Source organism: Bombina bombina, chromosome 4 (genome assembly GCF_027579735.1).
Source record: "Bombina bombina isolate aBomBom1 chromosome 4, aBomBom1.pri, whole genome shotgun sequence".
Lineage (NCBI taxonomy): Eukaryota > Metazoa > Chordata > Amphibia > Anura > Bombinatoridae > Bombina > Bombina bombina.
The window spans coordinates 625,426,567-625,441,143 of record NC_069502.1 but is presented as its reverse complement, the minus strand read 5'-3'; the positions used below and the strand labels follow the sequence as shown (position 1 = coordinate 625,441,143).

Genomic DNA, 14,577 nt, shown 5'->3' with positions numbered 1-14,577 from the left:
GTGTGTAACAGTGAGTGTGTGTGAGAGTGTGCCACAGTTAGAGTGTGTATGAGAGTGAGAGTGTGTGTAACAGTGAGTGTGTGTGAGAGTGTGCCACAGTTAGAGTGTGTATGAGAGTGAGAGTGTGTGTAGCAGTGAGTGTGTGTGAGAGTGTGCCACAGTTAGAGTGTGTATGAGAGTGAGAGTGTGTGTAGCAGTGAGTGAGTGTGAGAGTGTGCTACAGTGAGAGTGTGTAGGAGAGTGAGAGTGTGTGTAACAGTGAGTGTGTGTGAGAGTGTGCCACAGTTAGAGTGTGTATGAGAGTGAGAGTGTGTGTAACAGTGAGTATGTGTGAGAGTGTGCCACAGTTAGAGTGTGTATGAGAGTGAGAGTGTGTGTAACAGTGAGTGTGTGTGAGAGTGTGCTACAGTGAGAGTGTGTATGAGTGTTTATATGTGTGTGAGAGAGTGTCAGAGTAAATGTGTGTTAGAGTGATGGAGTGTGTGTATGTATGAGATTGTGTGAGAAAGTGTTAAAGTGAGAGTGTGTGACAGTGTGTATTATTTTTAAATAGATATAGGGGCATATCTATCAAGCTCCATATGGAGCTTAACGCCCCTTGTTTCTGACGAGCCTTAAGTCTCACCAGAAGCACAAGTTATGGAGCAGTGGTCTAAAGACCGCTGCTCCATAACCTGTCCGCCTGCTCTGAGGAGGCGGACAGAGATTGCCACAATTCAACCTGATCGAGTACGATTGGGTTGATTGACACCCCCTGCTGGCGGCCAATCTGCAGGGGGAGCTGCTGGTGCAATGCTGAATACGAAGAGCGTATTATTCTCTGCATTCAGCGAGGTCTGTCGGACCTGATCCGCACTGTCGGATCAGGTCCGACAGACCGTTGTTAAATAGGCCTCATAAAGTTCAATATTACGCCCCCAATAAAGGGCTAGACTGCAAGAGGAGCACAAAAATATTAGCTAGACTTGTAAGTTAGCCAAAAAAGTTTAATTTTGAATCAGCTTTGCAATACACTTTTATTTTTAACCTGTAATTTACCTCAAAAAATTGTGTTTTCCCCTACAGTCCCCAAAGATATTAAATTGTATTATGCAGACTTAAGAACCCCTTACCTAAAATATGCTACAAAGTGATTGTTTGATAATTGAAAGAGCTAATTTATATCTGTTTCTATTTGGCCATGACATACAAGATAAAATAAATATGCTGTAGTTAATTTAAGAAGAGTAGTCATGCCTGCAAAGTGATGCTGGTATTGCAGAGCATAGAGAGCAAAATTGCTTTGATTTGTCATGCAACAACTTTAATACGCCTAGATTTAGAGTTCTGCGTTAGCCGTCAAAAGCAGCGTTAAGGGGTCCTAACGCTGCTTTTTACCGCCCGCTGGTATTTAGAGTCAACCAGGAAAGGGTCTAACGCTCACTTCCAAGCCGCGACTTTTCCATACCGCAGATCCCCTTACGCCAATTGCGTATCCTATCTTTTCAATGGGATCTTCCTAACGCCGGTATTTAGAGTCTTGGCTGAAGTGAGCATTAGACTCTCTACCGACAAGACTCCAGCCGCAGAAAAAAGTCAGTAGTTAAGAGCTTTATGGGCTAACGCCGGTTTATAAAGCTCTTAACTACTGTGCTCTAAAGTACACTAACACCCATAAACTACCTATGTACCCCTAAACCGAGGTCCCCCCACATCGCCACCACTATAATAATTTTTTTTAACCCCTAATCTGCCGACCGCACACCGCCGCAACCTACATAATCCCTATAAACCCCTAATCTGCTGCCCCTAACATCGCCGACACCTACATAATATTTATTAACCCCTAATCTGCCCCCCCAACGTCGCCGCTACCTAACTACACTTATTAACCCCTAATCTGCCGACCGGACCTCGCTGCTACTCTAATAAATGTATTAACCCCTAAACCGCCTCACTCCCGCCTCAAAAACCCTATAATAAATAGTATTAACCCCTAATCTGCCCTCCCTAACATCGCCGACACCTAACTTCAAGTATTAACCCCTAATCTGCCGACCGGACCTCGCCGCTACTCTAATAAATGTATTAACCCCTAAAGCTAAGTCTAACCCTAACCCTAACACCCCCCTAAATTAAATATAATTTTATTCTAACGAAATAAATTAACTCTTATTAAATAAAGTATTCCTTTCTTTAATCTGATTGAACTTGAATCTGATTGGCTGATTCAATCAGCCAATCAGATTTTTCCTACCTTAATTCCAATTGGCTGATAGAATCCTATCAGCCAATCGGAATTCGAGGGACGCCATCTTGGATGACGTCACTTAAAGGAACCTTCATTCGTCGGGTAGTCGTCGTTGAAGAAGGATGTCCGCGCCGGAGGTCTTGAAGATGGAGCCGCTCCTTGTCGGATAGATGAAGATAGAAGATGCCGCTTGGATGAAGATGTCTGACGGTCCGGATGTCCTCTTCTGCCCGGATAGGATGAAGACTTCTGCCGCTCCGGATGTCTTCTTTTGGTCCGTCGGTGCTCAGCTGGGTGAAGACGACTCAAGGTAGGGAGATCTTCAGGTGGGTAGTGTTAGGTTTATTTAAGGGGGGTTTGGGTTAGAGTAGGGGTATGTGGGTGGTGGGTTGTAATGTTGGGGGTGGTATTGTGTTTTTTTACAGGCAAAAGAGCTGATTTCTTTGGGGCATGCCCCGCAAAAAGCCCTTTTAAGGGCTGGTAAGGTAATAGAGCTGTTAACTTTTTTAATTTAGATTAGGGTAGGGATTTTTTTATTTTGGGGGGCTTTGTTATTTTATTAGGGGGCTTAGAGTAGGTGTAATTAGCTTAAAATTCTTGTAATTTATTTTATTTTTTTGTAATTTAGTGTTTGTTTTTTTTGTAATTTAGTTTAGTTTATTTAATTTTAGGTACTTGTAGTTAATTGATTTAATTTATTTATTGATAGTGTAGTGTTAGGTTTAATTGTAACTTAGGTTAGGATTTATTTTACAGGTAATTTTGTAATTATTTTAACTAGGTAGCTATTAAATAGTAAATAACTATTTAATAGCTATTGTACCTAGTTAAAATAAATACAAAGTTGCCTGTAAAATAAATATAAATTCTAAAACAGCTACAATATAATTATTCGTTATATTGTAGCTAGTTTAAGGTTTATTTTACAGGTAAGTATTTAGCTTTAAATAGGAATACTTTATTTAATAAGAGTTAATTTATTTTGTTAAAATAAAATCATATTTAACTTAGGGGGGTGTTAGGGTTAGGGTTAGACTTAGCTTTAGGGGTTAATACATTTATTAGAGTAGCGGCGAGGTCCGGTCGGCAGATTAGGGGTTAATACTTAAAGTTAGGTGGCGGCAATGTTAGGGAGGGCAGATTAGGGGTTAATACTATTTATTATAGGGTTTGCGAGGCGGGAGTGTGGCGGTTTAGGGGTTAATACATTTATTAGAGTGGTGGCGAGGTCCGGTCGGCAGATTAGGGGTTAATAAGTGTAGGTAAGGTAGCGGCGACGTTGGGGGGGGCAGATTAGGGGTTAATAAATATTATGTAGGTGTCGGCGATGTTAGGGGCAGCAGATTAGGAGTACATAGGTATAATGTAGGTTGCAGCGGTGTCCGGAGCGGCAGATTAGGAGTTAATAGTGTAATGCAGGGGTCAGTGATAGCGGGGGCAGCAGATTAGGGGTTAATACGTGTAAGGTTAGGGGTGTTTAGACTCGGGGTTCATGTTAGGGTGTTAGGTGCCGACTTAGAAAGTGTTTCCCCATAGGAAACAATGGGGCTGCGTTAGGAGCTGAACGCTGCTTTTTTGCAGGTGTTAGGTTTTTTTTCAGCCCAAAATGCCCCATTGTTTCCTATGGGGGAATCGTGCACGAGCACGTTTTTCCAGCTAGCCGCTACCGTAAGCAACGTTGGTATTGAGAGTTGAAGTGGCGGTAAATATGCCTGTACGCTCCCTTTTTGGAGCCTAACGCAGCCCTTCAGAGAACTCTAAATACCATTGTTTTAGAAGCAGCGCTAGAAAAAAAACATGCGTAGCTAACGCACCCCTTTGGCCGCAAAACTCTAAATCTAGGCGATAATGTTTAAACTGACTTGTTAAAATGCATTTGAAATAACATTAATGATCAATTGCGGAGATTAATTACTGATGTATACAGACTTTAGATTGCTTTTGTTTGTATAATGGGTCTTTTCATATGCAGAGGAGGGGGGGTCTGCTCTAAGCCCCTTTCAGTGGGTGTCCCAGTCTAATTTAATCAACAGTGCTAAACTGGGAGCTTCTAAGTACGTTTGTAAAACTTTTTATACTGGATTTTTATATCAGTACCTGTGCATATTATTCCTTATAGTAGTGTCTATTACATGCAGTAATATGAAAATTGGTGTATACAGCCCCTTTAATCTGCTATGCATCATGGTTGCCCTGTTTCCAAACACTTAAAATAAGGAATTCCCAACAATTGTTATTAAATGTTATAATTTCAGCTTGATAAAATATCTAATATTAAACTGATAATTGAGCAAGATGATGAAAGAGAACCGTTGGTGAAGAGGAAAATGTCACAATATCGCCTACTTTCAAAACGTGTTGAAAGAGGAAAACATTATTTGAATGTTCATCCAGTGTAGTAACAGTTTATAAGCATTAGCAACAGCTCACAAACACATGAATCACTGTGATAACTAGGATCTCATGTGAATGTGAGACATCTTACTTGTGACAATGCACGAGAAAACCATGAATGTCAGTGAGTATTACTTGTGATGTGACAACAGAACTTAGCAACCCTAAGTAAATCTTAGATTCCTACCCCACATTATACTAAGTGCTATAAAGTCTAACATCTGGGTTAGTATACACAGTACTTACATTCTATAAGCTTCCCATGACCAGGGCCGGACTGGGACCAAAAATGGGCCTTGGCATTTTAAGGCAAAGCAGTCCACTCCCCCCCCCCCCCACCCCACACACCCCACACACACACCACACACACACACACAATATTTCACAAACACACATACACATTTGCACAGACCTTTACCCTTAAAGGGACACTAAACCCAAATTTATTATTTTATGATTCAGATAGTGCACGCAATTTTAAGCAACTTTCTAATTTACTCCTATTATCAATTTTTCTTTATTTTCTTGCTATCTTTATTTAAAAAGCAGGAATGTAAAGCTTAAAGGGACATGAAACCCAATTGTTTTCTTTCATGATTCAGATAGAGAATACAATTTTAAACAACTTTGTAATTTACTTCTTTTATCTAATCTGTTTTATTCTCTGGGTATCATTTGTTGAAGGAGCAGCAATGCACTGATGGTTTCTAACTCATAGGTGAGCGAATCACAATCGAGATATATATGCAGCCACCAATCAACAGCTAGGACCTAGGTTCTCTGCTGATCATGAGCTTGCCTATATAAACCTTTCAGCAAAGGATAACAAGGGAAGGAAGCAAAATAAAGAATAGAAGTAAATTGGAAAGTTGTTTAAAATTGTATTCTCTATCTGAATCATGAAAGAAAAATTTTGGGTTTCATGTCCCTTTAAAAAACAGCCCATTTTTGTTTGAGAACCTGGGTTATGCTTGCTTATTCTTTTAGTTAGCTTCTTTTGTTTTTGTGCATCGGTTTGTTTTTTCTTCCACAGGTACCTTTAGATGTTTTTACTATGAACCAGAAGTTTTGGATAAAAGATTTTACTCCCCTGGATAAAAGTATTTTCCTCTCTCTTCTCTGGATCCTTCCACATTGGACCTCCACTGAGTCACTTTGTGACTGTATAGACTTTGGGACTATATTGTTGCTTTATATATGGGACGTCTCTTTATCTGATTCATAAATATCATTCATTATTTTCTTTATTGCTCTTTTTTGTTATACCCTTATTTTGTCATATGTTTGACATATGTTTTTCACCGTTGCTTTTTAAACATTTTACTGTAGATTGTGAATAACTCTGCTAGATTGCGACAGAGTTCTGGCAATCTTGTTCCATATATTCCTTGGATTTAAACCATTTTTATATACAACATATGTTTTTATATATTCTTTATTGTCTGTATTTTTCACCCTATTTCTACGCTCCTTATTAATACAGTACTATGTGTTATTAATACAGTACTATGTGTTATTTCTACGCTCTATAGTAATACAGTACTATGTGTTGTTTTTTTGGCCATTATACACCCATATTGATAATCTCTTTGGGCCCAGCTTTTCAACCAGCACACTTAAAGGGACACTGAACCCAAATTTTTTCTTTTGTGATTTAGATAGAGCATGCAATTTTAAGCAACTTTCTAATTTACTCCTATTATCAAATGTTCTTCATTCTCTTGGTATCTTTATTTGAAAAGCATGAATGTACTTTTAGATGCCGGACCATTTTTCATGAACAACCTGGGTTGTTCTTGCTGATTGGTGGATAAATTCATCCACCAATAAACAAGTGCTGTCCAGGGTTCTGGACTTTCTTTTTCAAATAAAGATAGCAAGAGAACAAAGAAAAAATGATAATAGGAGTAAATTAGAAAGTTGCTTAAAATTGCACTTTCTATCTGAATCACGAAAGAAAAAATTTGGGTTCAGTATCCCTTTAAGCCCGCTTTGGGTGGCGCTCCTATGTCCCTACAATTTATTTATCCTTCTGTACGACCCTGTTAGGTGACTGTTTTTATAGTGAGTTTGTGTGCTTTGCTCTCCTGGTGCTGACTACTAACCATTTTTATTTTATGCTTGCCTATTGGTTTGCTAAATGTAGATAAGAGACTTCAAGGTCTAATAAATTAGCATATGAGCCTACCTAGGTTTAGCTTTCAACTAAGAATACCAAGAGTATAAAGCAAAATTTATAACATTAAATTGGAAAGTTGTTTAAAATTACGTGACCTATCTGAATCACGAAAGTTTAATTTTGACTAGACTGTCCCTTTAAACATTAGCAACTTAGCAAGCTGACTAACCAACCATATTTGTTTTCTTTAATTTTTATAGTACTAATACAGACTTTTAAAATATCTCAAATCTAGAAGTAAAAAAATGACAAAAGACAAAATGTCAAAAGAAGCATATTATTTCAAATATAGAGCTATAAGGTACTTAACTAGCTACTCACCCTGACATCCTCAGTCTTGACTGACACTGACTCATTTAACTGTTGGCAAAGCTACTAACACTGGCTTGACTTAACTAATAACAGGTTTTGTGGTGCCTAACTTCTGATCAGTAAAATGCCCCAGTATTGTTTTCTTTGGCTTAGGGTGCATAGGGCTCAAAATAATATATTTTTATTTTTGAGGCATGCTTTGGCACTGCTACATATCACTTCCAGCTATCTGCTGTGTCTCCAAGCAGCAACCAGCTTCATCACTCTCTTCTTCTTCAGTTCATTCAACACAGGCCTTCTGCACCGTGCACATGCAATGTGCAATGTCCCACTCGGCCTATGGCTGCAGCTCACTGACGGGCAGGCATCATGTGACATATGGGGTTAGCCATACTTGGAACTCCAATCCCACTCCCACATGACTGCACGCGTATGTATTATTGTTCAGCCACACAAGCACTGCCCCACACTTCTGTATGCTTCAGCTTGACTCACACATGATGTTACTGAGTGTGTCAAAGTAATGGTGGGTGGGGCTAAGTAACCAGCAGCCCACCAAGCATTTTCCCGGTATGCCCTATGGTCAGTCTGGGCCGGCCTCTTACATTTATAGTGAAGTCTTAGAGAATTTCTGGTATGAAAATAGCTGAGAAGTTTTAAACTTACAAATAATCTAACTCTCAGTTTATGTCTCTTAGTAAACAACGTTACCACAGGAAAGCAGATTACAGATATCGTCAAAATAATTGTCCTGTTCTTAAAGATTTGTGTTAGATTACAGAAACAAATCTGATATTGAAAAAGAACATGTTTTGATCAACATAAAAAAAAATAGTTTATAAGCATAACAACTTTCACTTCAGAAATCTGTACATCTCATCAATTATGAATTACTGTGGTTTGTTTTTGTATCCTGGAATAAATATAAGTTATTTGTTTGTATTTGTATAATGTTAACACCTTGTAATTACAAGACATTTCTGTTGTGTTTCTATATAACAACATATCAGCCAAGATTTGATGTTTTTAAAACAAACATCCTTTTTACTGCAATTGTTTATCAATAGACAAACTCCAACCACCATTTTGCTTATTTAGAGGAACCAATCTGGGCTTTAGTCTGCAGACAACAAGGCTATCCTATGTCATATAGTTAGTATGCATTGTTTTGTAGTTGTTTTTTTTAATTGTACTCTCTCTTTGAATAAAGAAAGTTTAATTAAATTTCCATTTTTAATGCCAACTTAAAAAATGAAGTTTACACAAACATGAATTAAATAAAATGTACATACATTATTCAGCAAAGCTTAGAAAAAACTAGAATTGGAGTTGCCTGTGTGTTCAAACTGTGGTAAAAGACCAATTAAATGGGGGAAAGTGTAGAGGAAATTTCTGAATATCAAAAGGGTAGATGGTAATGCAGCATTAATGTGAGACAGAATGATTTAATTTAACCCTTTCAGTGCTAACAATGGCTCTGAGCCGTTGCAGAGTTTCCCACTCAAGTGCTAATGACGGCTCAGAGTTGTTGCTAGCACTCTCCCACCTTGAGGGAGATCTGGGGGCTCCCACCCGCTCCTACCCCAGCGATCTGGCCAGCATAGTGACATTCATCGCCGGGGCTTCACATTATGCGCGGTGACGTCACACGCAATGACGTGATGACGTCACCTCGCAACTTTATTTAAAAATGTTTAGTATAGTAGAAATAGGGGGCATGCTGCTTAGAAGCCTGTAGCTCAGGCATCTAAGCAGCTACAGACCCCCAAGACCCACCGTTAGAAAGGTACTCACCTAACCTTTCCAACAGTTTAAGTCTTGGGGATCTGAAAAAAAAAAAAAGTTAAAAAAAATACAAACAATAAAAAATGAAAAAAAAAAAACCTTAAAACAGCTTAGCACTCAGGTGGGAAAGTGCTTAGCACTCAAAGGGTTAAAGAAAAATAACATATTTTGAAAAATGATGACTTGTTTTAAATAGAAAGTCCAAAAATAGGCAGCAGCACCAAATACTGTAGATAAACTGTTTATTCTATCCTTCAGGAGCAGGTACAAAAAAGCAGACTACGTTTCGGGTTACATACCCTTAGTCATGTCCATGTATGTAACCCAAAACATAGTCTGCTTTTTTGTACCTGCTCCTAAAGGATGGAATAAACAGTTTATCTACAGTGTTTGGTGGTGCTGCCTATTTTTGGACTTTCTATTGACGTTTCAGGTTTTCAGTGACCTGTTGGCGTGCACACCCACAAACCACTTTGATGCTGGATAGAGTTTTTGTATTTCAGACTTGTTTTATATAAAATAGTTTGATTGCCTCCAGGTTAAAATCTATCAAAATAAATTATGTTATTGCTGATGTTTATAGTAGCAGCAAATTGTGAATTGGAATTCTCGTCTTACCAGTGACACTTTACTTGCGCAATCTGATAGACAATGATACGCACACGTTTGTGGTCATTTCAATGCACATGCTTCATTTTAACAATATCTTAGAGATGGTTTTGCTGGGTAAGAGCTCACTTTGACATCTGTCCTGACACATTATTGTACCATGTCATGTTGAAAACCGTTAGTTACACTCCTGACAAGTAATTGATTGTATGTAATAAAACATTTCTAAAACCTACCGGAAAGATGCAATGCATCCATTGTAGGGCCATATTAAAATAAGAGCATTCTTAGGCGTATTGTGATATGAACACGCTTCTTCCTCATCATCCTCTTCATCACATGACAATGCCATCATCTCAGAAAGGTCCACCCTATACTTTAATCTAAAACTTGTGCCAGACCTGAAACAAAACACACATTTGTTTATTAAGTAAATATTTTGTATGCAGCTATGCATTAAGCAAATGGCTACTTATGCATAAAATGTGTGTATATGAGTAAACCAATGTTTCTAAAATCTAATGACCAAGCCCCCCTAACAAAGCAGATAAAATATCTAAGAATAGGTGAGTAAATCACACGTTTCAGACACTGATTAGTCTAAGCAGTGTACACCCTAAAATATAGCATATAAAATGTGTTTTTAAATTCAAGACAACAAAAGAGTTCTGATCAATACATATGTTATTATTGATTCCAAGTTCTCATATATAATTGCATCAAGTACTGTAGATCAGCAAAGCCCAAAAAATTGACCGAGGTCTACCTGTCGACCTCCTTGCCCCCTAAGGTAGACAGCGGTATTGATCCCAGCTGATGCACGCTATTGATGACAGCCAATGCGCGCTATTGTTAGTCTATTGTAAAACAATGATTCATCACTGTTAGTTGTGTGCAGCCCTTCTAGTTTAAATTAAACTACTTTTACTTACAGGGAAATATAAACATTACATTTCAAATGCAGAGTAATGCATTCAAGATCCAATCAGAAGCATTTTTGTGTTTCTATTAGAAGTTATAGCTGCTGTAATGAATTAATGCAAAGCCCACTGATACAGGGCATATGCTCAAACATTATCTCCTGTATATGTTCCAATTAGGATAAAGCTTAAAATAAGTTCACTTTATGGTGCTTTTTATTAGTCCATATGGTGGTATTTTTTAATGTTTCGCTTCTAAGATGTCTCATGTGTTGAAAAAATCAATTTATTGAAATGTGCTGCAGCTAATAAATTCTTTAATGTTGCTCCCCAGGTGCACAAGACACAGTCATTAATTGTGAAGTGGGAACCAGCACTCTTTATTAATTAAAAATTCAAATAAAAAAGTGTTGCTAAATATAAGGCAAAAGTGAGTTAAAAGCCCCACAGAAGATGTGTTATGTTCATAGCTTAACCTCGTAACTGCTAATGTCGGGAAATCATAAACCCTGTATACTATTTATGGGAAAAACACAGGATCACCCTGATTTTTCTTAACATTTGGACCACACTACATGCACAATGTTCTTAAATCTGGCATAAGTAGATCTCAATGGAAAATTTTACAAAAAAGTAGATCATTACTCACTAACGTCCAGCTACCCTTGCTGCAGTAGATTATGTACAAAATGATTGTCCTATCATAAAACCACATATTACATTGCAAACATGGCTAGAATATTATGATTTTTATTTGTTGCCTTGAACTAGCAACAATATCTTATATACCTTTAAAAACCCTTAGCTTTCTTAATATACGTCATGTATCCATTAAAAATGGTCTAACAAAATATACAGCCTTTTATGCTACACCGATATGTTATGGAGGGAGAAATCAACAATACAAACACACCAAAAAAACAATACAAGCAAAATGTAAGGAACAAAAAAGACATTCAAACTGTAGTGCATAATAACTGATACTTCCACATGGGGTCTAATAAATTATATTTACTCCTAGCTGGTGCGCTGCACACACTTTATAGTTTATAGTTTACACACTGCTACTTTATAGTTTCTGACATAATTCCGCTCTGTACCCTGCCCTACACTGCGGTATTCCCTTGAACTCTATTTACACTTTATAAAGAAATACGTATGCTTTTGCTACTTGCCCTTCTGATTATTCATATGCATACCCCAAGCTAAATAAAGCATGACATTTTTCAACTATAATGGTCTCTTTAACAGGACTTTGTTTATATAATTCAGGAAACAATAAAATTAAATGATAAGTTAAATTCTATTTTCAAAAGAAGCGTTTGACAATTAAAGGAATTAATTAGATTATTAAGAATGACTAATAAGAAGACAAATATTTTCTATTTAAATCTTTATATTTCTTTTATACTTTATATTTTACATTGTTTACACCAGGAAATATTCTTTTTTTTTTAATTTAAATTCTTCAATTAGCACATTTAGGAGTTGATCACAATCCTATAGAAGAAAGTATCAAATGATTTATCTACAAAAATCCCCATAGAGTTTAATGGTAATTTTCTGTTGATAATAAGTAGATACGTTTTTCTCAACCCCTTACTTCTCAAGCTTCTACATTCCATATTTAGAAGTAAGACATTTTTATTAGTGTAATAAAGTACCCTTAGCTCACAATAATAAAAAAACACTTTTAGGAGCCATATATATATATATTTAGTAAAAACAAAAATGTATATATTAAATCAGTATACTTTTTAAATTCAGTATAAATTCCCTATCAGCACAACATTAAAAACTGATTTAAACTCCAGATCATCATAACTCCTGAAATGGATATACTGTAAAAGTTATAGGACCAGGCAGTTCAGACTAAGGGGCCTGTTTATTAATGTGTGAGCGGACATGATACTATGTAGCGTATCATGTCCGCCGCACATTGATAAATGCTGACAGCACACACTGTCGGCATTTATTATTGCACAAGCAGTTCTTGTGAACTGCTTATGCAATGCCGCCCCTGCAGATTCACGGACAATCAGCCACTAGCAGTGGGTGTCAATCAGCCCAATCATATAGGATCGAGCGGATTGAAGACCGCAGCCTCATAGGCAGCGGACAAGTTATGGAGAAGAGTTCTTTAGACCGCTGCTTCATAACTGTTGTTTCTGGCGAGCATGAAGGCTCGTGCGGAAAGAGGGGCATCAAGCTCCATTCAGAGCTTGATTATTTGGCCCCTAAGACTTCCCCTAAAGACCAGAACATTTTTAGCATTTTCCCATCACTACATTTTAACAGAAATAGAGCCTTGTTGTTTTTTTACCTATTAAAAATATATATATATTTTTTTTAGCAGACAACCCAAAGTATTGACCTAGGCATATTTTGGTATATTTCACCATTTCACCGTCAAATGCGATCAAATTAACAAAAAGTTAACTTTTTCACAAACTTTGGGTTTCTCACTGAAAATATTTACATACTGCTTGTGCAATCATGGCACAAATGATTGTAAAAGCTTCTCTGGGATCCCCTTTGTTCAGAAATAGCAGACATATATGGCATTGCCATTGCTTTTTGCTAATTAGAAGGCCACTAATTGCAGCTGTGCACCACACTTACTATTCCCATGAGTGAAGGGGTTAATTAGGTTGCTTCCCACCCCCTGATCCCTCTCAAACACCTCTCTTTCCTCCCCCACCCCTCCCACTGGTCACCCTCATGTTATGTACTGGTAGACAGTCTGCCAGTATGTAGTTTTACACTTTTTGTTTTTTCTTTTTTTTAATTATTATTATTTTCCTTAGTGTAGGATTACCCCCTTACCTTCCCACCTCCCTGATCCCTCCCAAAAAGCTCTCTAACCCTCCCCCTGCTAACTAATTCCTGCCATCTTAGGTTCTGCAGTGTAGCTGCCTCCCTCATTACCCTACCCCCCCGATCAATTTCCCACCCTCTAATCCCCCCACCACTTTAAGAGCCTTCGTCCCTCTCCTCCCCCTTCCCCATTCACTTCCGGACACCGATCTAAAATATTTTTTTCTGCAGCGTAGGGGTCCCACCCACTCCTGTCCCCCTCCTGCCACTCTGCAGCGACGGGCCGCCCACCCACCTCCCTCCTAACCCTCCCCCACCACCAAAGATCGGCACCACTGCTGCCCGATGCAGAGAGGGACACAGAGTGGCCCTCTCTGCATCGGTAACTCTGCCCATCTATTTCTGCACTGCCCCAGTTGTGCGACATGCAGAAATAGCACAATCTTGCTTTTTTTACTGAGATTGCAGCAGAGAGACGCCCAGGACAGCAGTGTCGTACAGGGTATGATGCTGGTCCTTAAGGGCTTAACGACCAGCGTCGTACAGGGTACAGCACTGGTCATTGAGGGTTTAATTGAGTATTGCAAATGAAATCTGCACATTCTTACAAAACTATTTTTGGCTGTGCGCAAGCAAGAACAAAGAAAAATTGATAATAGGAGTAAATTAGAAAGTTCATGAATCATGAAAGTTTAATTTTGACTAGATTATCCCTTTAAACTATCAGATACATCAAAATAAGAGTACAAAAGTATAGTATTAAGGGCTAGATTACAAATGTGCTAATGTCTGTTCGCAAGCAATATTGTAATATTGCGGGTGTGTTAATTTGTGCCCGTATTACAAGTTAAAAGTAAATGTGTTTGCATGAGTGCAATCGAATTTAACGTGCATCTGGTTAACGCTATTGAAGACCTAAAATCCAGTAATAGTTGCACCAAACACAACATAAATACATTAAAATTAAACCGTTACACTCATATAAACACTATCTGATAAAAATGAGCCATATAAATATTAATATTTTTTTATATAAGGGTTCAAAGGTGGTGTATGGCCCTGTATTGGACTGCAAAGGGCTATAATATATATGTGTTCGTGGTGTGCGGTGAGGTCAGAGGCAAGTGAGGCACTGGCTATGATATACCCGAGAAGCCAATATATGAACCATAGAGGTAGCTTAAATTGACAATTAAATTAGCAGATTGCATAAGGGCAATTAGCGTTATATACAACACACGCATACAGCTGCCCCATTCAGACTGAGTCAGACAAAGCACGCAGATACTGCACCAGTCCACTAACGTCACTCTGAAGTTCCTCAGTAAGAG

General features: G+C 38.1%; 1 protein-coding gene across 1 annotated transcript in view; it reads right to left on the bottom strand.

Moving 5' to 3' along the window:
• The window catches only part of TAGAP (T cell activation RhoGTPase activating protein), a 337,479-nt gene that overhangs the window by 39,930 nt on the left and 282,972 nt on the right, over positions 1-14,577 (bottom strand). Inside the window, exon 4 of the mRNA XM_053710651.1 lies at positions 9,746-9,910. Within this exon, the coding sequence (XP_053566626.1) occupies positions 9,746-9,910 (165 nt within the window). The remainder of the gene's footprint in view (positions 1-9,745; positions 9,911-14,577) is intronic.